The sequence below is a fragment of the Danio rerio genome, chromosome 7 (assembly GCF_049306965.1).
Source record: "Danio rerio strain Tuebingen ecotype United States chromosome 7, GRCz12tu, whole genome shotgun sequence".
NCBI classification, from domain to species: domain Eukaryota; kingdom Metazoa; phylum Chordata; class Actinopteri; order Cypriniformes; family Danionidae; genus Danio; species Danio rerio.
In genome coordinates, this window is record NC_133182.1 from 2035001 (window position 1) to 2061158 (window position 26158).

The following is a 26158-nucleotide window of genomic DNA, read 5'->3' on the forward strand; positions in this document are numbered from 1 at the left end:
CACTCTGCCTATTCATGCCAGAGTCCTGCGGGAAACGTGATTGACAGGTGGTCATTTGTGTGTAGCTTCTCTTTATTTATTTATGATTCGTTTATGGGTAAAACAAAGAGCGTGCTGGTCAGGTGGTTAAAAAGATAGGCTACAAATGATTAATTAGTAATGGATTAGCTAACAATTCATAAATAATTAATTTACGGCCGCCTACGACGATGCCATCGTCCATCACGATGTTTCATATTAGACATCGTACGATGCCAAATCGACATCGCCCAACCCTAATATGAACATGCACAATATTGATATTGCTTCAACATACTGTGGATAGTTATTTCTGTTGTTCAGTTTAAGAGTGTTTTAAGAATATTCAGATCGTTGTGTTGGCAATAATGTGCCGTTCATCAAGACTTTATTTTTCAAACATTGATATTTTCACATTAATCTGACCTTCAACATTGAAAATGGCGAGTATTTTGTGTGCTTTCACACTTGGTTCAATTGCCTGGACCGTACCCAAGTTCGATAGTCCCCCCCCCCTTGCCATCTTCTCGGTTGGTTTGTGTTCACACTGTTTGTTTTCCTTCGGACCCCCGGTACGCTTGCGTCATCGAGCTGCTGTTTTGTTTACTGCTGTTGCTAGGTGACAGTCACGAAAGAGACTTTCAAAATGGAAAGACGTCCGCACATCTCAGTCTATTTGCTTTTCTGAATCTTTTAATTTATGGACATACAGAAAGCGACTCGCGTCCATTCATTTATTAATTTTCTTGTCGGCTTAGTCCCTTTATTAATCCGGGGTCGCCACAGCGGAATGAACCGCCAACTTATCCAGCAAGTTTTTACGCAGCAGATGCCCTTCCACACACACATTCACACACACACACTCATACACTACGGACAATTTAGTCTACCCGATTAATCTGTAGCACATGTGTTTGAACTGTGGGGGAAACCGGAGCACCCGGAGGAAACCCACGCGAAGGCAGTGAGAACATGCAAACTCCACACAGAAACACCAACTGAGCTGAGGTTCGAACCAGCGACCTTCTTGCTGTGAGGCAACAGTACTACCTACTGCGCCACTGCCTCGCCACTTGAATCCATCTGCCGCAAAAAATATTATACACATTCAGAACATCATACAGTGTCTGCAGAAGCTGCCTTTGGAGGAGACAGGCAGACGTTATCACTGTGTTTGCCCTGGCTTAGTTCTGCTTGTCACCAAGGTACAATACGTGACACACACACACACACACACACATGAACGAACGTTATGAACACGATGGTTTGTTGTACAGTTGGCGGTTCACTTCGCACCGGACCAGATTTCGCATGAACCGTACCCCACCTCTTTCAGGCGGACTCGGGTGCGCAGCCAAAGTTCTGAAGACACATTCACACTAGCTATGTCGTCAAACGAACCCAGTGCTAGTGTGAAAGCACCCTGGATTGGCCTTTCGTTTATATTAGTAATGAGACTGTTTATTATAAAAAAGCTGTTTCTCTTGACACAGTTAGGGAAAAGTGTGTATTGTTCTGTTCATAGATTTATTTTGTTTTTTTCCATTTCACAAGGAAGCTCTTTGGAGTGTTCTGCTGTCTGATTGGATTTGGTGTATATGGCCAAAGTCCCTTTAAGGCAAGTCATTTCACTCGGCAGCCATCTTTGAAATGCCTCTTGGCCAGTATGCTCTAGCTGCATCCCAAATGGCACACTATGCACTCATGCACTATGCACTTACACACTCAGCAGGATAGTATATGTATGTAGTGTCGTTGTTTTTTTTACTAAGCGGAAATTCAAACCGTTTCCCTGATGACGTGTGACGGTTGCCAAATCAGTGAAATAAACAACAGAATTATCAAATAATACCTGCTGTGAGTATACCTGCGCGCTCAAAATTCACCATCGGGAGGCGCTATAATCACTCTCATAGGAGAATTTTGCTTTCACCATCCAAAATAAATAAAGTATCCAACATGTGCGTCCGATAGCTCCGCCACTACGTGAGCAAACCTGCGGTCGTTGAGTGTGTGAAGTGTCCATCATTACACACCTCATTATACCGGCTGAATGAGTGCATCATCCGGGTAATTAAAGTGCACTTATCATTTTTAGAGTTTTCAGTGTGAACACACTACTTACACTATTTATACTACAAAATGGCCTAGAATAGTGCATAAGTATTCGATTTGGGACTCAGCTTCTGTCTAAATGGGAAACATCAAATTCTCCAAAACTGTTGGTCAAGCTTACAATTACATTACATATTTGTAATCACCAATAAAATAAACAACAAAAGTCTAATACGTTTAGTTTCTAAATGTCCGAATCAAAACAAAATCGGCATAGTGTCATGTTGTCAGAGCTAATGCGCACTCGAAAGGAACGAGATCACAACACCAAGCTCATATATGGCCATTCTAGACATGATCATCCTCTGGATAATGATCGCGCAGCTCTTCTGAAGTAATCTACGGCTTGTTCTTGATGGTGAAGCTCCTCCAGAAATGACTCTTTGTTTACAATCTACGGGTGTTTGAGTAGCTGCTGTCATGTGATGTGTGTTTGACAGGATGGACTGCACCTCGCGCTCGTTTCATACATATTTTAAAACCAACACACTTTTGTTTTCAAGTGCACTTGCTTCATTTAAAAGTAGAGATTTCGAGCTTTATGTGGATATGTCTGGGAAGCAAGTGTTGGCTGAGATTCCAGTGCGTTTGTTGACCAACAAACCTATCGTAAAACCACACGTCTGGTCTGAGCTTCTCCTCGGAGAATCGTCAGTCAAGCGATCAATGATTGGCTCCTGTACTAGTAGGCGGGGCTTTATTCGCCATATTGACCATTACACTTTTCCCCATTCAAAACCAAACGGGTACATGTCCTGTGTATTCTAGAGTCAGTCTGTGCAGGTACACCTCACTCCTCTGACTTCTAAAGGTGCTCTAGCGACTGACGCTAGAGGCTATGGTCTTTAGCATCCTTGGTAGATCAACTGTCTCCCATGCGGAAGGTCGTGGGTTCGATACCAGCTCGGAGCGGGTTGGGTGGCGTAGCACCGGTGGGTATACATCAGCTCATATTTTTATTTTTGTTTGTTGTACGATTTTTTTTCATTTAACATTATCTTTCGCTGCAACATCGGCAGAATGCAAGTGACCCACAATTAACAATTTTTATCCTTGTTTAGTCAGCTAAGTCTGAAGCTTAAGTGAAAGTGCACATTTGTGGATATTTATATTAATGACAGCAGCCAAAATGATCTCGCTGTCATCATTACTATTAATAATCAACGACACGAGACTAATTTAAAGGAGCACTGCATCATTTCAACGAGTTGAACTGTTCTCTGATATCTACATAACAGGTTTATTAAATTCAGAAAATCTCCAGAAACGGTTTTATTACTGCATAAACTACACACAGAGTGACAAGATCCATCATTGACCTTATTTGGATCAGTCATGAATATTAATGAGCTCCACACAGATTCTCTCTGTCGCGCACACACACACAGCATGATGTACGCTGAATAAGGGCATTATAATAACTCTTATTTTGTCAAAAAACTACTGTAACAAATGCAGTAGATGTTCAATCTGTTTAACTGAAAACTAATCACAAATTAAACCTGGATAAACACCCAAACCGGCTTTGTGCAGCAGGCCTCGGGAGTGTGTGTTTGAGCATGAACACACTGACACACACACACACGCTCATGAATGTGACTCAGGATTCATGTCGCTGCATCCATGTTCACACACTGCACTGCCTAAATAGTGTCTGAAAGCATTGTTATTGTGTCCTGGGTTGCCAGGTGTTCACTACTGAACCAGCCACTCTTAAAATACTCCACTCTTACTGGTGAAGCACAACATTACTATATGCGTTATGCGCGGTTACTTCTTTAAAGGACTCCATCTTTTTAACTTTAAAGATTGTAGGCGCGATAGCCTAGTGGTTAGCACACCGACAGCAAGAATCCCGGTTCGAGGACATTTCCCAACCCTACCCCCCCCCGCTCTCTCTCTGTCCCACTTTGCTTCCTGTCTCATTACTGTCCTATCTAATAAAGGCAAAAGGCCAAAAATATATATATATATTTATAAAGATTTTGAATAATTCAGCTTTAAGATTGACTGCCGTATTGTCTTATAAGTCTAATTTATCGTCTGCATCAAATCAAAATGTGCGGTCTTTGTTTCGCTAGCGCACATTGTTGATCTTGAAATGTAAAACATTAACCTGTGTAAGCTAATCCACTGGAAGAACGGTTTGTTTTGGTTATTGTTAATCGTTCAGTTTCATTTCGGCTTAGTATCTTTATTAATCTGTGGTTACCACAGCGGAATGAACCGCCAACTTATCCAGCACATGTATGGGATTCACCCATACACGCACACACTCATACATTACAGCCAGTTTAGTTCATCAATTCCCCTGTAGCTCATGTTTTTGGACTGTGGGGGAAACCGGAGCACCCGGAGGAAACCAACGGCAATACGGGGAGAACATGCAAACTCCACACCGAAACACCAACTGACCCAGCTGAGGCTCGAACCAGCGACCTTCTTGCTGTGAGGCGATTGTGCTGCCACCCACTGCGCCACCGCGCTGCCCAATTGTTAATCAAAATATTCTTAGCCACGCGCCTCCAACCATTAGTTTGCTGTGAGTGACAAAAAAAGAGGAGGGGCTCCAAAATAAACCACACCCCCTTCTCAATATTTAGTATTTAATATTTGGATGCAGCACAAGTGTGTGTGTGTGTGTGTGTGTGTGTGTGTGTGTGTGTGTGTGTGTGTGTGTGTGTGTGTGTGTGTGTGTGTTTGTGTGATTTTGGTTGAGTGGATGTGTGGATTTCTGTGTGTGTGCTTTTTTTGTTTGTATTTGTGAGGGTGTGTGTGTGTGTGCATACTCGCGCATGCATGTGTGCTTGTGTGTGTGAGTGTGTGTTTGTGTAAATTTGGGGGTGGAAGGTGTATGTGTTTGTGTGTACGCATGCGAGTATGTGTGTGCGCATGCGTGAATGGGTGTGTGAGCCTGCAAGTGTGTATGAGCGAGACTGCGTGTGGGTCAATGTGTGTCTTTTTGTGTGTTTGTGTAGGTTTTAGTGTGTGTGTGTGTGTGTGTGTGTGTGTGTGGTTGTGTGTGGTTGTGCGAGTGTGTATGTGTGCAAATGTGTGCATTTTTGTGTGTTAGGGTAAGTTTTAGTGAGTGTGTGTGTGTGTGTGTGCGCGCACGTGAGTATGGGTGTGTGTATGTGCGTGACTGTGTGTTAATATGTGTTTTTGTGTAAGTTTTGGTGTGTGTGTGGGAGTGAATAATGTGTGTATGCATGCATGCGAGTGTGTGTGTGTGTGTGTGTGTGTGTGTGTGTGTGTGTGTGTGCATATGGGAATGGCTGTGTATGTGTGTCTGTCTGTACAAATGTGTGTATTTTTGTGTGTGTTTGTGTTAGTTATAGTGTGTGTTTGTTTGTTTGTGTGTGTGTGTGTGTGTGTGTGTGTAAATGTGTATGTTTGTGTAAGTTTTAGTGTGGGTGTGTGGGAGTGAATAATGTGTGTGTGCATGTGGGAATGGCTGTGTGTCTGTACAAATGTGTGTATTTTTGTTAAATATAGTGTGTTTGTGTGTGTGCACGCATGTTAGTATGTGTGTATGCATGCGTGAATGAGTGTGTGAGTGTACAAATGTGTATTTATGTGCGTTTTTGTAAGTTTTAGTGTGTGTGTGTGTGGGGGGGTGAATAATGTGTGTGTGTTCATGCGTGAAAGGGTGTGTGAGTGTGTATGTGCGTGACTGTACAAATGTGTGTATTTTCATGTGTGTTTGTTTTAGTGTGAGTGCGCGTGCGCGTGAGGGTGTATGTGCGTGACAAATGTGTGTATTTTTTGTTTTAGTGTGTGTGTGTATGCATGAATGGGTGTGTGTGTGTGTTTGTGAACGTTTCAGCATGTGTGTGTGCACGTGCGCGTATTTGAGTATGCGCATGAATAGGTGTGCAAGTGTGTGTGTAAGTATGAGCGCCTGTGTGTGTGTGCGTGCGTGTGTTTCTTAAGCTAATAATGAGCAGACTTTTCTGCGCGATGACGTAACTGGACTTAGGATCTGCCTCCATCTTGCTTTTATCGTAACGAGTTTCCATGGTAACAGCAGTTTACCGCCAAACCTCCATCACGAGTGTGTCATCACTGCTGCAGTATCGGTCATGATGACGGAGAGCCCTGATTCAGTCACTGCAGAACTCCACTTAAGTCTGCGCAGATCTACTGCGGTGAGTCACTGTAGTGCTACTCTGGAGCACCCTCTGCATCACCGCCACTCTCTGCTGACCGGGAAACACTGCTGCTCACTACGGGGAATGTTTCGTACAGGAGTTTTCTAATGTTTTCTGAGCTTTACTGTGACACAATAGCTGAGAGGATTAATATTGGGGGAATGTACAGAACAACACGTCTGACTGCTCTGGATAATGATTATTTTATGTTTTGGATTGTTTTACTAATGATTATTTTATGTTTTGGATTGTTTTGCATCAGCTCAGCTCTCTTATTCTGATGAGGTGAACGATCGATCAGCTGAAAATAAACAGAAGATTAATGAATGATGTGTTTGTTTGGTCATTAGCAGGCCCACATGGCGTGCAGAAGCCCACAGATGTCCGCAGATGTTCAGCCCATCATCGAGTCTGCGTGTCTACTTGTGTAAATGATCATGCATGCATTCATTCATTTTCCTGTCGGCTGAGTCCCTTTATTAATCTGTGGAATGAACCGCCAACTTATCCAGCATATGTTTTACACAGCGGATGCCCTTCCAGCTGCAACCCATCACTGGGAAACACCCATTCACTCTCTGTTAAAATAGTGCGGTAATCATACCCCAACATATATAACCCAGCTATAGGTTATTATAGCACCTTCCTAATTTGAACCCGATGCATTGGGTTATTTTGATTAAATGTAATTATTGTCCATTCTAGTATTGCTATTGGAATTATTACTAGTACTACTATTAGATTTATAGTCATGGCTGTGCACATACAGCTTTCAAAAATATTGAAAATGCTTCATTCCATTACATTTTGGTTGCAGATACTTTTGTTAAAATAAATCAAGAATCACAAACAATGAGGAAACTGAAACAAATCCTGTGTTGATGGAGCCGAATGTGGAGCTGTAGAGATTGTCCAGTAGCTGCAGCAGCTCCACTCAGTGTCCACAATCTACAATACATTTAACCTCATCCAAACACTTCTAAAAGATGGTATTGGATGGTGAAACGGATATAAAAACACGACACGGACAACAATATTATTGAGTAAATAAACTTTATAAAGCGAAAACAACATCACGCACGCATATTAATACAGCTGTTCTGTGTCAGTTAAATCAGTTGACTGTTGAAATTCAAATTTCAAACCCAACTGTTTGAGTTATTAATTAAATAACAAAATAAAGGTTAAATAACCCAACAAAGCACCGAATATTTAACTCGACTAGTTGAGCCAGGATTTATTTTCTCTTTGCCTTGATGACAGTTAATATATATTCTTTAAGACGCTTCTATACACTTAAAGTGACATTTAAAGGCTTCACAAGGGTAATTAGGGTAACTAGGCAGGTTAGGGTAATTAGGCAAGTTATTGTATAATGATGGTTTGTTCTGTAGACTATCGGGGGAAAAAATAGCTTAAAGGGGCTAATAATATTGACCTTAAAATGGTGTTTAAAATATTAACAACTGCTTTTATTCTAGCTGAAATAAAACAAATAAGACTTTCTTCAGAAAAAAAAATATTATCAGACATACTGTGAACATTTCCTGAATCTGATCAACAACATTTGGGAAATATTTAAAAATAATAAATAAATAAATGGGGGGCTAATAATTCTGACTTCAACTGTACATGAAGGATATACTCTAGCATTGTGTTTCAATACAGTCTAGATGAAGTAAAGCTTTGTCATAATTATATGGACTGTTTACCAAATGCATGTTGTGTTCAGAGATGTTTGAAGAATGTACAGTTGAAATATATATATAAAAATGAAATTTTCAATCTGAAATGCCGATCAGTGCATATTTGATTAAACTAGTTTTAATTTTTCATATTTAAACACTTTATTGTAACTCTTAATCAATTTGTCATATATTAATTTACATTATATTCAGTTCATTTAAAAAATATAGGGATATCCCTATTATTTAAAGGAACAGGCATAATTGTGTGTGTTAATAATACTAATAACAACCGACCAAAATATGCATTTTCCTAAGGGTTTATGAAAAAGCAAATTAAATGTTTTAATATTTAAACCCTTCAGAAAACTTGTCTGTAACTATTAATCAACTTCTCCAGTCTTAATATAAATTATAGAAAGTTCTGTTAATAATATAGGGATATTAAGGTTCCTCAGTATGTGTAATTGTGTGTATCTGATATTAACAATAATATTATAAACCAACCAAAATATGAAATAAAATAAAATGCAAATAATTTGTAAAAATAAAATGTAATTTATTATTTAAATGTTAAAATAAAATGTAATTTATTATTTAAATGTTAAAATAAAACAAAATATATTATTTAAATGTTAAAATAAAAATGTATTTATTATTTAAATGTTAAAATAAAATGTCATTTATTATTTAAATGTTAATAAAAATGTATTATTTAATTGTTAAAATTAATTTAATTTATTATTTAAATGTTAAAATAAAATTTAATTATTATTTAAATGTTAAAATTAATTTTAATTTATTATTTAAATTATAAAATAAAATCTAATTTCTTATTTAAATGTTAAAATAAAAAGCAATTTATTATTTAAATGTTACAATAATATCTTATTTATTATTTAAATGTTAAAATAAAATGTAATTTATTATTTAAATGTTACAATTTTTTTTATTTATTATTTAAATGTTAAAATAAAATCTAATTTATTATTTAAATGTTAAAATAAAAATGTATTATTTAATTGTTAAAATTAATTGAATTATTTAAATGTTAAAATAAAATGTAATTTATTATTTAAATGTTAAAATTAATTTTAATTTATTATTTAAATGTTAAAATAAAATCTAGTTTATTATTTAAATGTTACAATAAAATGTAATTTATTATTTAAATGTTAAAATAAAATGTAATTTATTATTTTTCATGTTAAAATTAATTTTAATTTATCATTTAAATGTTAAAATAAAATGCAATTTATTATTTAAATGTTACTATAAAATGTAATTTATTATTTAAATGATAAAATAAAATTGTATTTATTATTTAAATGTTACAATAAAATGTAATTTATTGTTTAAATGATAAAATAAAATTTTATTTATTATTTAAATTTTACAATAAAATGTAATTTATTGTTTAAATGATAAAATAAAATTTTATTTATTATTTAAATTTTACAATAAAATGTAATTTATTGTTTAAATGATAAAATAAAATTGTATTTATTATTTAAATGTTAAAATAAAATGAAATTTATTATTTAAATGTTAAAATAAAATTTTATATATTATTTAAATGTTAGAATTAATTTAAATGTATTATTTAAATGTTTAAAAAAACTAATGGAATATTTCAATAATCATCTAATTGTTATTTTGTTACCCACTTATTTTTTCCCAAAAAAACCCCACAGAGAAATATAATGGAGACTGTAAATAATTCAGCGCTCTCCTCACTCTGCTTCAAGCGCGCCAAACCCACGTGCTCTGCTGGAGTTCGCGCGCTTTTAAGTGACACTAGATGGCGGGAAAGAAGCCGTGCGCGTGAACGTCAAGAACGCGATGAGGTTCCCTCCAGGGCGGGGATTTCAAGACAGAGCTCATCACGTGACCACATTAACGTAGATTTTATTGGACGTATCCTACATGACGTCACTGCCAGGGCGGGAGTTTTCCGTGAGGGAGGGAAACGCAGGAAAACAAAAGCGTAATAAACACCGCACATGCGATTAAAATCCAACCTACATGCGGATATAGTTACTAAACAAGCACAGATGCCCGTCTCGTGTGTAGCTTGAGCTCAGCATTTTGAACTTTTTGGATGATCACGATGTTTAGCACATAATAACAATTGAACATTTGTAAACAGTCACAAAATGGCAGCATAATTAAATAAATATATGCATTTATAATTGAAATAAATAAATAATAATTAAATGGACAGCCTACAAGTTTGTGAAGTAAGCTAGATGTGCTCAAAATGAACGCGTGTTTTAATAAATGGAAATAAATGTTAAAGGGACGCGTATATATGAGAGGGGGCGGGGCTTCAGCGGACGCACATGCGTGATTATTCACTGCATTCACAGCGCGAAAGAGACCGACAGCACTTATAACGGCACTCAGGCATTTTAAACCGTAGTAACCGTCTTTTTAAAATTTGAATTTGAATATTTTTGAATTTGTCTCGCCGTCGTTATTTTTCTGAGCGTGTATCGAGTGTGTCGTGCTGTGAAGAACAGAAACAGTAGAGTGAAAGTGTGTATAAGTGTGTGTGAGTGAGTGAGAGTGTGTGTGTGTGTGCGTGCGCGCGCGCTGCTGGACTTCAGTGTGTGTGTTGATGTGATATTATGGCGGTGAGTCTGGATAAAGACGCTTTTTACCGCCGCATCAAGCGACTCTACGGCAACTGGAAGGTACGGAGAGCTCAGTGTGTGTCATAAACACCACAACATCTGATTATTGATCATATTCGATCATATTTATCCATATCTGATGTGTTTATGTGCGTCTTTGATGCTGAAATCCTCTCTCACACACATCTCAGGCCTCAGCTCTACAGAACTGTTAACGTTATATAAACACACTCCGCCGGTTGAGTTCGTGTTTTAGTGTTTATGGTGTGATTTCTGTTCGTTTATTAAGAAATAACTCAACTTTGCTGTTATTTTGAACGTTCATGTGTTGATTAGCGCAGCGGCTAACTGGTTAGCATGCTAGCATGTAATGCTTCCAGTTTTCACGTAATTTCCGCCTCATAATAAATCTCGTGTGTAGCATAAACACACGTTAAACACACAGACAGTGTGTTTCGTTCATGTTCTTGTATTGGTTTATGGCTGGTGTGTTTTTCGAGGATGCAGAAGTTGTGTGAGATGTAGCATGTAAGCTAGCTTAGCTCGTACTAAGACATGCTGCAGGTGGGAAACAGAACTGTTAGCATCAACTTAAGTGTTACTTTGTTGTAAACTTGAGTCTAAATTGTGTTTAAAGGGTCTGATGACTCGTTTCCTGAAGAAAATTATTGTGCTTTATGCTTATTGTTTTACATATGAAGGGTTTAGATGCAAAAACCTATCAAAGACATCTGATATTTTCTTCTAAAATGACCATTTTTCTCCAACTCCTGTGTTTAGGCTAGGTAATTTTACTTTAATAGTGACAAATAAGTTATTAACATTGCCTTTAAAGTGAAAAAAACTGAACATAAACAAGAGGCTGAAATAAATGTTCAGTTTAGGAGAACATCTCAGATAGCTTTGAGGTTTTTGCATCTGAACTCTTCATATATTCTATAATCACTTCGCTATAATATGATACCCTGGACCACAAAACCAGTCAGAACTGTGTGGTTAAGTTAACTGAGATGTAAACATGATCTGAAAGCTGAACAAAGCTGCCTGGTAATGTGTGGTTTGTTAGAAAATATACAAAATATAGCACTTCTGATGCGCAACCATTGAAAAATCTGAATAGAGGTGAAGTTGGTTTTATATTGGGATATTCAGACATTCTCCTTAATATAATTTCAGGAAAGTGTTTTTTGCAAATTTTAAATAGGGAAATCATATTAGCAGCAAATTAATATCAAAGTGCAACACTGTTTACAGTCAATTAGATAGTGTTACTGTTATTTTGAAGTCATACTTGCATGCTAATTCCAATCGAATATTCAAAGTAACAGGGAAAACAATATAGAGACTTCTAAATGAATGAATGTGTGAACCAACTTTACCTCTATGAAATTTGAGGGATCAAGTACAGGGTTTCATAGAGGTAAGGTAGTTTTTTTATATTCACACATTCGTTCATTTAGCAGTCTCTATATTGTTTATTATGTTAATTTAAACATTCGATCAGAATTAGCATGCAAGTATGACTTCTAAACAACATTAACACCGTCTAATTGACTGTAAACAGTGTTGTACTTTGATAGTCTTTGGTCGCTTGTATTATTTCTTTATTTAGAATTAGCAAAGAATACTTTTCTGAAAATTATATTATTAAGAAGAATGTCTGAATATCTGAATATAAAACTAACTGCACTTCTATCAGGGTTTCTGAGAGGTCTAAAAGTCTTCAAATGTCTTAAATATCAAAATCCAGATTTTAATCTTTGAAGTCTTAAATTTACTACAATATTGTGTTGTAGGTCTTAAATTATTTTTTTTTTAAACAGGTCTAAATTTCCTTTGTTCAACTATTGCTGCTCAATCTGGCCCAAACCCATACATTCACCAACAATCATCTCAATATAACTTTAAACTTTATTTAAAAGGTAATTTTTGAAACTTTATCATAATGGTTTAGTTACTTTCCTTACAATAACATGTTTAAATGTTCTCCTGAGTACACCGACCTGGACAGACTGTTGCCAATGGATTTTGTTTATTATAGTTTTCAAACCGTTTGTTCATTTTTTTATTTTAAAGAAATATTATGTTCGGGGAAAAAAAAGTGTATGGAGACAAGCAGAGCTTGCTTGTTTTTACACAATATTTAAAACATTTAGCTAAGAAATAAAATCTAAAGTATATAAATTGTTTATTATTACTGTATTATTAAATGTATTAAATTGTAATAAATGTTTTTGATAGGTCAAATAATTTTTTTTTTTCCATCTGGGCCATTTGAAAAATTCCTTAGCCTTTAGCCCTTTGTAAGTCTAAAATTTCATTCATAATGGTCTTAAAAATATCTCAGTCTTAAATTTAATATACCACTTCTGATGTGCAACTTTTGAAAATCTGATATCTGAGGCATCGACTACAGAGTTTCTGCGAGGTCTTCAAATGTCTTATATCTCAAAATCCAGATTTTAGGCTTTTTTAATATTTTTGATGGGTCAAATAAAAATATTTTCCACCTGGGCCATTTGAAAAATTCTTTAGTGTTTAGCCCTTTATGTGTCTAAAATTTCATTAATAATGGTCTTAAAGTCTTAAATTTAACTCTGTGAAACCTGCAGAAACCCTGAAGTAAATCTAAATATTGAGAAAACCGCCTTTTATGCTGTTAAATTCAGCTTTTAGTAATGCATATTACCCGTCAGAAATTACACTGATTTATTATTGCTGTGGAAATTTCTAAATATTTTCAAGGAATTAGATTTGAATGTTATTTAAATTTTTTTTTTGGTCACAAAATAACAATTGATGATTTTAACCCATACAATGTATTTTTGGCTATTCCTACATATGAAATCGTGCTGCACAAGACTCGTCTAAGGCTCAGAACACTTATTATAAACTGACTAACTTAGTGCTGCCGATTTGGCCTAAAATCGATTAATTGAACATTTTAACTTAATTGACGATTAATGAATGATTATTTAATTTATTCATTTGAAAATAATAGTTAATTGACAAGTTTTGTAAAGTAAATATGCTCATGTATTGCGGGTGAGGGATTTCTGAATGATGGGTGCATTACATGAGGGAAAGATAGTTGTAGTAAACATACTATCTACTATTTATGGTTATTTATTGAACATCAACGCCGAACAGCTGAAATTAAAACACCCACTGCCTAAAGCAACAGTTTTTTTTCTTATTAAAAAGTGAAAATAAATAACTTGCACTTTTGAGAAAAAAAAATGTTAGTGTCAGACAGAGTTTTTCATATTAAAGGAGAAAATAAGCAGCATCTCTTCTAAAGTAAATAACTCATGCAAATTCTGTTAATAATAGTTTAAACGCATTTCTTGCATCTTCTGTAAGCAAATATTTTAATGTAAAATAATAATTTCATTGTAATGGATAATATGTTGTCTAAAGGCATCTCTGGCGCAGCTTCCTGTCATCGTCAATGTGGTGCAAATGTGAAACGTTTATATATATATATATATATATATATATATATATATATATATATATATATATATATATATATACACATATATATATATATATATATATATATACACATATACATGCATACACACACACACATATATATATATGTATATGTATGTATATGTGTGTATATGTATGTATGTATGCATATATATATATATATATATATATATATATATATATATATATATATATATATATATATATATATATGTATTATTATTAATTTTTTTGAGAGGTGATTGGGTATGCGACCACACCCCCTGTGCGTTTAGCGCAGAAGTATAAAGCTGCGGTCACACGAGTTTAAGCTTGTAAAATTCTGTCATACGGAGTTCCGAAAAGGGGCGGGATTAAACAAGATGATTAGGCATTAATAAAGCAAGCGATTGCTCCATATTTTAAATTTCTCTCTAGAGAGGTCATGTTTTAATCCTTGATTGGTCTCAAGCAGTCAAGTGATGCGATTTTGCAGGTCAGAGTTTACCAAGCTTGAACTTTGCACCGCAGCGATCTGTGAAACTTGACGCATCAACTTGCGTTTCCGGTTTGTTGCATTCATGCATGTATGAATGGAAGTCTATGGGGAGAAAAGTCCAGTGTGACCACAGCTTAAATCAGCCTTAACAGAGCGGGCTCATGTGACTCATGGTGAAACTAATTAAAAAAACTCACCTGGAAAAATTAGGTCGATTATAAGTTCTGAATGTTGATTTCAATTGCTTTAATTAATCGCCCAGCCCTACTGTAACTGTACAGTTCTAAATCCACATATTGTACCTACTGTAAAATATCTGATCTGAAGACTTGTTGAAAAGGTGAAAGTATTGTTGTTTAGTAACTTTATCTGTGTCATTCTCCATCTCAGAAAGGTGAAGATGAGTTCGGGAAGGTGGATGCCATCGTTGTGTCTGTTGGAGTGGATGAGGAGATCGTCTACGCCAAATCTACAGCCCTCCAGGTACTGCTAAACACTCAATATTTGTGTTTTCATCCACTTATTTATGTGTGCAGTTATATTGCATTAAAAAAGTGCTTAATATAAATGTCAAAGTGCGCAAAAGTTTTAAATTGAGTAGGATAAACTTTATTTGATGACAATAAACTTTATTTGATGACAATAAATGTGCATAAACTCTGCTGTAAAGACATTTAGTGAATAAACTGCACTTCATCAGTGTGTGATGTGTTGAGTTTTTGACTGATTATTTGACTAATATAAATGTGTGTGTGAGGGTCTTTACGTCATTAATGTTGGTCTGCAGCTCTCCATGTTTCCAGCTTGACGCTGTAAAAGATCTGAAATGTTGTGTTGCTAAATGTAAAAGGCCTCAGCCCTCCGTCAGTCCCTCATCACAGTGCTTCAGTATTATTATTCTCCATTATTATAGCCTCCAGAACTGTCTTGAGCATCTGTCTGGGCTCCCGTCTCACACCTCCAAAAGCCACCGCGTTCATTGCGTTTGGTTTTCTAAGATTTTTTTTCTCTTTTGTTCCTCGTTGATTGGAAATGCTGATTTATTCACTAATATTTTATGCAGTATTACAGTTTTGCACATAAAATAATTCACATCTTTGGATGAAAACTGATCTAGTGTGAGGATTATTTATGTGTTCATCTGTATAACAGTCTCTCTCTGTCTCTCTCTCTCTGTCTGTCTCTCTCTCTCTCTCTCTCTCTCTCTCTCTCTCTCTCTGTCTGTCTGTCTCTCTCTCTCTGTCTCTCTCTCTCTCCCTGTCTGTCTCTGTCTGTCTCTCTCTCTGTCTCTCTCTCTGTCTCTCTCTCTGTCTCTCTCTCTCTCTCTCTCTGCAGACGTGGCTGTTTGGTTATGAGCTCACCGACACTATAATGGTGTTTTGTGAGAGTAAGATCATATTTCTGGCCAGTAAGAAGAAAGTGGAGTTTCTGAAGCAGGTCGCCGTCACTAAAGGCAACGAGAACGCAAACGGTGTTCCTCCAATCACGCTGCTCGTCAGGGAAAAGGTAACACACACACTTTAATTTGGGTAATTATTGAAATATTTCAATTACTCTCTCTTTTCTCTCTCTATTTTACTGGAAAATGTTTTAATATTTATTTATTTATTAAATTTAATATTTTAAATTGCAAATATTTAGAGTTAAGATTCTGAAAATATTTGTTTGTATATATTATTTATTAAGATATTATTATTATTTTTGTAGTGTGTAGTTTATTTATGAAAGTACATAGGTTTTCTTTAAATAAAGATTGTTTACTAAAAGTTAAAGTTTACTAGAAAAATCTACATTATTTCGGCTGATTTTGTAATAAATAAATGTCTAAAATAATATAAACATTGCATATTTATAAATGTTAATATTTTAAGTCTGAAATAGAGGGAAAATAAAGTTTTTGTATGCTCTGTTAAATATTAAGAAAAGTTTAAAGAAATAAAGAAGTCTTCATAATATTTTTTATCACTTTATACACTAAACTATTTTCTTTCTAGACCTTTTTTATGGGTTTTCAGTAAATGTTCAAACATGCCTCTGTCTGGGTGCTTTTTGCCACTCTGAAAATATTTTTTTTAATCTTATTTGAATAAATCATTCCTCATTTGCCTGCATCATGATCAGTCTGAGATTCTTTACAGCAGTGTAATGTTTAAATCTTGTTTGGCAGAATGAGAGCAACAAAGTAAACTTTGACAAGATGATCGAGGCGATCCGTGGCAGTAAAGAGGGCAAGACGGTCGGGGTTTTCATCAAGGACAAGTTTCCAGGAGAGTATATGAAGAGCTGGAGCGACACCATCACAGCGGAGGGACTCCAGAAGGTCAGAGACACATTGAAATGAATGGCTTTCATAGCGCAGAGCTTTCCGCATCCAGCATGAAAGCCACTTCAGACCACAGTGAGGTGTGAAGAAATTAATTCCGACTCAATTCAGAGATTTTCAAAATGCCTTATTTTCTCTTGAATCAATTCTGAGCTTTAGTAGCCTACACTATAAAAATATCCATACATAGGGCTCAAAATTGCCACCATTTTGGTCGAATATGTGGCCAAAATTTTATCTATGCGACCTCAAAATATATTTGGGAGCATTTGTGCGAGTGCATTAAGTTGTTGCGTGCGACCAGTTTTTACTGCAAAATGTTCACCACATGCGCAGATTCGGGAGACATTCACGCAGAATGCATCTCTAAGCTCTTTGTCTGCACTTGAAACGCGAAACGCAGCGCTCAGGAATGCTTTAAAACAGTTGTCATGTCAACTTGCTGCAGTAAACAAATCCCGCAATGCTTGCCCCGCCTTTGCGCTCTTCTTATTGGCTCACTGCTCCAGAACTGAATGGATTGGTTAAAATCAGCTTTTAATCACTCGGTCAAAGCCTTCTGGCTTGCGATGACACGAAGAGCTACTACCGCTAAAATGTCAAGCGCTGAAGATGAGAATGAAGATAACACTGACAGATTTTGTTTTAGAGACCATCTAAAGTTACAAATAATGACACATCTTACTAGTGATCATGTGCTGAATGTTAATCCTCCATCTACACTTTTCCAAGAGTAGATAAAACACTTCGGTTGGCTTCAAGTCCGCTATGAAAAGTCTGGGATGGAATTTTCAGGTAACTGTTTGCCACATCTAGCACGAGAGCTTCTGTTTAATCCTTCATATAAACGCCAGATGCTGTCCGCCGTGCAAGTGGCAGCTATGTCAAATTTAACACCACGTACACCATCGCACTGAGTAAACTAATATCGCTACTCATGAAAAGACTGGTATTGCTATGAACATGACGTATGCATATAATAAGGTACAATATATGTCAAAAGCATCAGAGCAATATCAGACAGCACCCGTGAGAACAGCACAGTTATATCCTTAACTGATTCATTCATGTCAAGCAGTGCATGCAGGGCCAGTGAGCGCTCTGTTTATCTTTTTGGTCAGTCAGTTATATTATAAAAATGGATTTTCTTGTGATAACGGGATTTCGTTGAGCATACATACACATGCATATATATATATATATATATATATATATATATATATATATATATTTGCTTATTTGATTAGAATTTATTTCAAATGCAATAACGGTGCTTATAATTGATGTGTGCGGCTATATTTTAGGCTGATGCGCCTACATTTTTAAAGTTAGGAGCACCGGTGCTACCAAGCAATTATGTTCATGTTTTTATTTTTTCTCATTTATTTCTGCTTTTGAATTGCATTATGGGACATTGATCATTGTTCCAACAACTTTTAAATTTGAAAAGTTGTAAAAAGTGACTTTTGTGGAAAGTTTTTAATAGGTTAAAGGGCTATAATGTTTGGGTTGGTGTTGTATATTACACTACAAAAGCCTTGTAACAAAACTGCACAGCCATAACAGCAGATAATCATGCATTCTTGATTGTTGCTGAGTTTCCCTGTCGTGATTAATAGGGACAGTGTGTCATTAATACTGCTGATCATCAAACGACCCAACAGCACACAAGCGTTGATTTCAAGTGTTTGTTGTGGTCTTCTTCAGGTGGACATCAGCACTGTGGTGGCGTACACCATGGCGGTGAAGGAGGACGGAGAGCTGGCACTGATGAAGAAAGCGGCCTCCATCACCACCGACGTCTTCTCCAAGTTCTTCAAGGAGAGGGTGATGGAGATCGTGGACGCAGACGAGGTGTGTGTGTGTGTGTGTGTGTGTGTGTGTGTGCGTGTGTGTGTGCGTGTGCGTGTGCGTGTGCGTGTGCGTGTGCGTGTGTGTGTGCGTGTGTGCGTGTGTGCGTGTGTGCGTGTGTGCGTGTGTGCGTGTGTGTGTGTGTGTGTGTACACTAGGCATTGGATGATAACCGGTTTCAAGGTTTACTGCAGTTTGAAAACATCACGGTTTTAAAAATGGCTAAGATTTCTGCTCGTATGGTGTATTTAAGATTTTTTTATTATTTTTATTTGCATGTTTTTTATGACTTTTGTTTAGTTTTTTAGGCTAACAGTATCTTCACATTAAAGGGTACTGGTCAGCCCAGAATTAAGCAAGCATCTAAAAAACACACACACACCATCATCCAGCATGCTATAGATGAGGATGAATGAACAGTCCAGTGACTTTACTGTATATCCACTGAACAGAAAGATCTCCAAAGATGCCTGTTTTCAAGCTGTAGAGCAGGGGTCACCAATCTCGTTCCTGGAGGTCCGGTGCCCTGCAGGGTTTAGCTCCAATTTGCCTCAACACACCTGCCTGGGTGTCTTGGGTATACCTAATAAGAGCTTAATTAGCTTGCTCAGGTGTGTTTGATTAGTTTTGGAGCTAAAATCTGCAGGACACCGGCCCTCCAGGAACATGTTTGGTGACCCCTGCTGTAGAGGAATCTGTGTTTATGAAGACCGCTGAATTAATCAGCCTGACATGTTTACTGCTCTAAAATACATTCAAATGTTTCTTAAATAAATTGTATTGTTTAATGGGAAGAAAAGTTGTTGTTTTTTACTCAGATGTTTAAAAATAGCAAATTTTAGAGCATGTATCAGCTGACTACTAATCAGCATCTGCCTTTTACATAGCTGATAGCTTTAAATTAATCCAATGTTGGTGCAGTATTAATACATCCGTGCATCCTTGTCTCGTCTCTGTTGATCTGCAGAAAGTGAAGCACAGTCGACTGGCCGAGTCTGTGGAGAAGGCCATTGAAGACCGCAAGTTTCTGGGAGGTGTTGATCCGTCCACGGTGGAGATGTGTTACCCTCCCATCATCCAGAGCGGCGGGAACTACAGCCTCAAGTTCAGCGTCGTCAGGTAAAACTGTAGAATACATTGCAGATTAGCAGTGTGTGATCTGTGTAAGCCTGTTCCTGCCACTGATTTATTAGTAAAAAGGGTTATTGTGATGTTTAATCTCACATTTGCATAAAAAATGTGCATTTCTGACTTTTATAAATAAAGTCATAAGAAATGTTGAGAAATGTGAGAAATTACAGTTGCTTGATATAAGCTCAATTGTGAGGGGAAAAAGTCTAAATTCTGAGATAAGATGTTTCTAACTCACAATCGTGACTTTATTTCTCAGAATTGAGTTTATATCTCGCAATTTCAATTTTATAACTCGCATATTTTCGAGTTTACATCTCTCAATTAAGTCTGAGATGAAATGTTGAAATGAGCTTTTTTATTTTCTATTCAGTGACTGGAACAGGCTTCTAAAGCAATGTATAGGGTTAGAGCTGTTATATATATATATATATATATATATATATATATATATATATATATATATATATATATATATATATATATATATATGTATTTATATTTTTTTTCTTTTTTTTTTCTTTCTTTTTTTTATTTATTTATTTACATTTTTTTTAATTCTGTTTGACCACTTGGTGGAGTCCTGTTACAAATAGTGATATAAGTAGGCAAAGAGGAAAAGCAAGATATGAGAACAATTGTTGACTGTGTATGAAAGCAGCATGGAAAACAACTGATGTGATTAAATATATGATGTTGTGTATAAACGGTGTGATCAATTAATTTATTGATCAAAAACAATTAATTACATCCAAAAAAGTTTTTGACATGGTGTGTGTGTGCGCGTGCGTGTGTTTGTGTGTGTGTGTATAGGTGATACACATACATAACAAAACTTAACAGAACAATTTTGTCACACAGATATTTCAGTTTATACAGTTGAAGTCAGAATTATTAAACCCCCTGAATTATTTCGTTCCTCAATTTCTGTTTAACAGAGAGCAGATTTCTTCAACACATTTCTAATCATAATAGTGTTAATAACTCATCTCTAATAACTGATTTATTTTCTCTTTGTCATGATGACAGTAAATAATATTAGACTAGATATTCTTCAAGACACTTCTATACAGCTTAAAGTGACATTTAAAGGCTTAACTAGGGTAACTAGGGTAACTAGGCAAGTTATTGTATAACGATGGTTTGTTCTGGAGTCAGTCGAAAACAAATCTAGCTTAAAGGGCACCTATGGTGAAAAATCTGTTTGGACAGACATGCGTGTAGGTATAGTGTATAGACTGTCATATTGGGCTAATATGAACACACACAGTACTTTTGTTTTTCAATTTAACAACATAAAAAAAAGGTGGACCGATTGAAGCGGTTTTCAGATCCACCGCAACTTGATGTGTGAGTGCAGTCTTCCCGTCCACCAATATTGGATGACAGGCGTGCATCACCATATCGTCAGTTTGTTGTTTCACATCCGCCATTTTCAGCGTGCGAGTCAAAGTAATATCACTAAAGGAACACCCTTGCTCAATTACGAGTTGAAACTTATTTTCATGTGAGGAAACACACCCCTAAAACAGCGAGCTGTGTACACTAGGGATGTGCGGAGCAGCCGGTATTTGTATCTGTATTTGTTGAGGGGGGAAAAGTATTTGTATTTGTGTTCGAGTAATATGCAAAGTGGCGTAAAAAACAAACATTTCTTTCTATTGCACTTCTAATTCACGTTATAGTGTAAGTATTAAGGGTGTCACAATCCTCCAAATCCTCGATCCGATTACATTTTCGATTCTAAAGTCACGGTTCGATTCTCGATTAAATAAATAAAAATTTGAAAGCACAAGCCATTTTAAGACTTCTATGCAATATAATAATATCTGACCTTTGTGCGCTGTGACAGTCATGAAGCTCTGTGTTGTTGCTCTGAAGGTCCAGCAATCTGTAGTCAAGGCTACTAAATGTGCACTGCTAACAGGCCCGGCCCTAACCAATTTGGCCCCCTAGGCAAGATTTCAGGTGGCGCCTCGTCACATCGCAGTAAATTCCACTGCTAGTGTATAGTCATAAGAATCTAAATCGCTTTTTGATCGACTACTACAAGCGGGGAAAACGTCAGATAAATATGCCAATGCAATTAACGCTATAGCTGAATAGATCTAATATTTACACATTTGCTTAAGGAAGGACTGATGGAGGTAGTTACATTACTATTACTATTTTCAATAACATCTATGCCCTTCCATAACATTAGCTGACGTTAAAACTAACAGATAGCACTATAGCTATTTATTGATTAGCAATCTGTCAACGCTGGAATGTAAAAAAATATGGGACAACAAATAGCTTCAAATTAGGGCTGCTCGATTTTGGGAAAAATCATAATCACGATTATTTTAATCATAATTGTAATCACGATTATTAGTCAAAATCATTAGCACTCCTAAGAATTTAAAAAAATATATATTTCCCAAATTATGTTTAACAGAGCAACGAATTTTCACAGTATTTCCTCTAATATTGTACTTCTGGAGAAAGGCTTATTTGTTTTGTTTTGGCTAGAATAAAAGCTGATTTAAATATTTTGAAACCTCTTTTAAGGTCAATATTATTCGCCCCTTTAGGCAATATCTATTTTTGATTGTCTGCAGAAGAAACTACTGTTATATAATGACTTGTCTATCCTAATTAAGCCTTTGAATCACACTTTGAAATTGAATGTTTGTATTCGGTTATTAGAAATGAGTGATTAAAACTATTATGTTTAGAAATGTGTTGAAGAAAAACTTTTTTCCATTAAACAGAAATTGGGGAGGAAAAGGGTTGCTAATATTCAGGAGGGCTAATAATTCTGACTTCAAATGCATATATTATTTTCCCCCCTGCAAAAAAAAGAGAAATAAATAAAATAGAATAAAAATATGAAACAAACTGCTTCTTCACTGTAAGAAACACTTTATTAGCTACAAAAGTTTTCAGTCAAGAGCAGAGAGGGATTTTCTCAATGTTTTATTAATCATGATAAAACAGGCAGCAGATATTGTGCTCTGTCACTTTAATGGTTTCGCTTTCACGTGTCTTTTGATTCTCAACTCGTTTGTTTATTACACAAATGAGGGTTAATATGAATAATCACTAAACACCGCGTTTTGACACCTTATTTGAACATTAAAGCGCTCGCGTTAATGGCTTTAGATGTGTGTGCTCTCGTCGCAATGTGCGAATGAGACCAGGTGCTGACTGCATGCTTCTGACTGTCTGCGCGCCGCACACACACGCACATAAGCATGCGGCCTTTCGCGCTTTTAAGAGCAACAAGTGAGGATAACTGGACAGAGGGCGGTAAATAATGGAATAATCGTTTATCTCCATTAATGGTTTTTCATAATCGTTAGAAGCCATAATCGAAATCAGATTTTTCGATTAATTGCACAGCCCTTCTTCACATGATAGAATACATAGCAAACATTAGAAAATATTGACAATAAAAGGTTTAGCCTATTAAAATCAATGGCCTACACAGAAATTAAATAAAGCTATAAAATCTACTTCACTTTTAATAGTATTTGCATATTGATTAAAGTTACTATAGTTATTAAGTGAAGAGCAGCTAGTGAATGAGTTAATGTAAGAATGTACAGATCTATAATGAAGCATTCGACTACTTTAGTAACTGTTTGTGCTCATTAAAGAGAAAATTAGTAGTGTTTAAAATAAAACACGCAGGACGGAGCAAAAAAACAAAAACAAAAAAAATAAGCACTTTTTCAACGGTCACTTACTGAGAGCTCCGAGACAGCTGTGAAACACAACCAGCTTTGTGTTTTTGTAGGAAACAAGCTTCAGATCTTTTTAGGGTAAGAGGTTTTCAAGTTATTGCCGTCTATCACTGAATGTGTCAGGAATATTGAAAACAAAACCAACTTAACCGCGCTCATTTCTGGTGCCCCCCTAGATGTACAGCACCCTTAGCATTCGCCTATACTGCCTATGCCACGGGCCGGCCCTGACGGCTAAGACCTTCGATAACTTTCTCCTCTGTGAAAGTTTTTGCACTCTGTGCATTAGAAAGAAGTTATTTTCTTCCAAAAACTAAAATTAACTAAATAAAACTAAATAAACTCCTGACTGGGGGATCTGGCAGAACAAAACCATTCTATATATGTCCATGGGGTCTTAATTGATTTATTAACTTTTTAATATTTTTTTTATGAGAAAATGAAGGCCCTTGTGCGCTCTTGTGTAGCAGAAACCATGCTGTGAAGAAAATATGGAGATGTCCTTAGGCAGTTTCACACACCCATCTGAAGTGCTGCAGACTGTAAATCTGAGTTCTCTGTGTTTTTGGGTTAGCGATAAGAACCACATGCACTTCGGGGCCATCACCTGTGCCATGGGCATCCGCTACAAGTCCTACTGCTCCAATCTGGTGCGCACATTGATGGTGGACCCATCGCAGGAAATGCAGGACAACTACAACTTCCTGTTGCAGGTGGAGGAGGAGCTTCTCAAAGAGATGAAGCACGGTGAGCCAATGGAGAGAGAGAGTGTTTAAACAAGAATCTTTAGGTTTATTTTTGGACATTGTAATTTAGTTTTAGTGCCTCAGTTTAAAATTAATGTGAAACTATTATTTCATTGGCCACTATCTGTCTTCATTTTGAGTGTGATATTGAAATAAAATATAAATAAATGAAAACATAAAGGCTAATATTTGTAATATTGAGAATGTTTATTAAATAAACACAATAATTTATTAATTTATTTAAAATATAATATAATTATATATAAATATAAATAAATAAAAAAATTATATAAATGAATTATATATATATTTATATTAGTGGTTTAGTGTCAAGTGTATTTATTAGTTTAAATTACTTTAGTACATCAAGTTATACTAGATATTTATTTCCGCCATGTCACCAAACATACATTAGTTTATATTTAATATCTTAGTATGAATAAAACACGTTAACTAATTTGATTAATCACTAATTTCAAGTTTATTTATGTGTATAAAATTTTAAATTAAAATTTGGCAAAAGCAACTGAATTCAAGATCATTTGACTATTCTTTTACTCTGTAGCTGCACATTTAATTTGTATAGTTAGAACATATATTTTTTATTTTATTTTGTGTTTAAAGATTTATTTTTGGCCTTTTTGCCTTTATTTCAAGGATGGAACAGTATTTTAGACAGGAAATGAAGTGGGAGAGAGAGAGGGGGGGTAGGGTCGGGAAATGTCCTCGAGCCAGGATTCGAACCCTGAAGTGCTACTGCACCATATGTCAGCGCTCTAACCACTAGGCGATTACGCTGCCAAGAACATATCTTTTAATATTACAAAATGTTTCAGTTAAATATGGTTTATATATTTCTTATTTATCATCAATTCCAGATTTATAAGTGCATTAAACACTGTTAGTTTGTTAAAGGGAAATTATAAAACATTAATATTTCAGGTGAATGTTGCTGACTGTATGTTTGTGTCTGTGTGTGGCTCTGTACTAAAGAGTTTTGTGTTTTGGCCTGCACTTTATAGTCACTTTTATTCTAGGTTTTCAATATTGTGTAATATGTAAATGCTTTGTTGAAATATGCCTGTAAAGGTGTTTCTTCTGCTCAGGATTTCTGGGAAATGTGTGGATAACTTGTGTTTTTGTGTGTTTCTTGCAGGAGTGAAGCTCAGTGAGGCTTACAACGCCGTCATGGAGTTTGTCAAGAAGGAGAAACCAGACCTGGTCAGCAAACTCACCAAAAACCTCGGGTCAGTGTCTCCAATGCCCTGTGTGTGTGTGTTTTTCTGTAAATGTGTTCGTGTGTGTGTGTGTGTGTGTGTTTTTCTGTAATTGTGGACGTGTGCTCAATCTGTGTGTGTGTGTGTGTGTTGCAGGTTTGCCATGGGTATCGAGTTCAGAGAAGGATCTCTCGTAATCAACCAGAAAAATCAGTTCAAACTCAAAAGAGGTGCGTGTGTGCGTGCGCGCGTGTGCGTGTGTGTGTGTGGAAAGTAAACGAAACTGAGAAGAATTCAGTTTGGAGTGCGGTCAGGGTTTGTTTGTACCATGAAGATCATCATCATCATCATCATCAGCTTGTTCTGTTAACTCTGGCTTTGGTCCTGAGTTCATGAGCGCATGCAGATGAAGGCGGGACATCAGGAGCAAACAGCCAATCACAGCCCTTGAAACATAAAGATAATGTGATTGACTTCTTGAGAGTTGGCACTGTTCACAGGCAAAGATAAAAACAACAATAAGATAAGATAAAAGGTGTATAGAGCGAAATGAACAGTTGTCCATGAGAGAGGCGGCAGTC

At 36.0% G+C, this 26158-nt stretch overlaps 2 protein-coding genes across 9 annotated transcripts in view; both read left to right on the forward strand.

The window, feature by feature from the left end:
• The window catches only part of tox4b (TOX high mobility group box family member 4 b), a 31001-nt gene extending 24390 nt beyond the window's left edge, over window positions 1-6611 (forward strand). For 2 of the 4 annotated variants that reach the window (XM_073905925.1, XM_073905924.1), the window contains one exon: window positions 1-820. This exon is cut by the window's left edge and continues 2158 nt beyond it. The gene's annotated coding sequence lies outside the window, so the exon portion shown is untranslated. 4 annotated transcript variants of the gene reach the window in all.
• Window positions 6612-10307: 3696 nt separating this feature from the next.
• The window catches only part of supt16h (SPT16 homolog, facilitates chromatin remodeling subunit), a 45364-nt gene continuing 29513 nt past the window's right edge, over window positions 10308-26158 (forward strand). For 2 of the 5 annotated variants that reach the window (XR_012382466.1, XR_012382467.1), the window contains exons 1-9: window positions 10308-10665; window positions 14972-15064; window positions 15917-16087; window positions 16749-16901; window positions 18612-18758; window positions 19723-19874; window positions 24189-24361; window positions 25517-25607; window positions 25734-25807. Coding sequence is in view for 2 of the 5 variants with exons in the window: in NM_001097584.2 (NP_001091053.1) it covers window positions 10600-10665; window positions 14972-15064; window positions 15917-16087; window positions 16749-16901; window positions 18612-18758; window positions 19723-19874; window positions 24189-24361; window positions 25517-25607; window positions 25734-25807 (1120 nt within the window). In the remaining 3 variants the exon portion in view is untranslated. Of the gene's footprint in view, window positions 10666-14971; window positions 15065-15916; window positions 16169-16575; window positions 16902-18611; window positions 18759-19722; window positions 19875-24188; window positions 24362-25516; window positions 25608-25733; window positions 25808-26158 lie in introns of all 5 variants that reach the window. The other 3 variants (NM_001097584.2, XM_073906820.1, XM_073906821.1) reach the window with 3 other exon arrangements.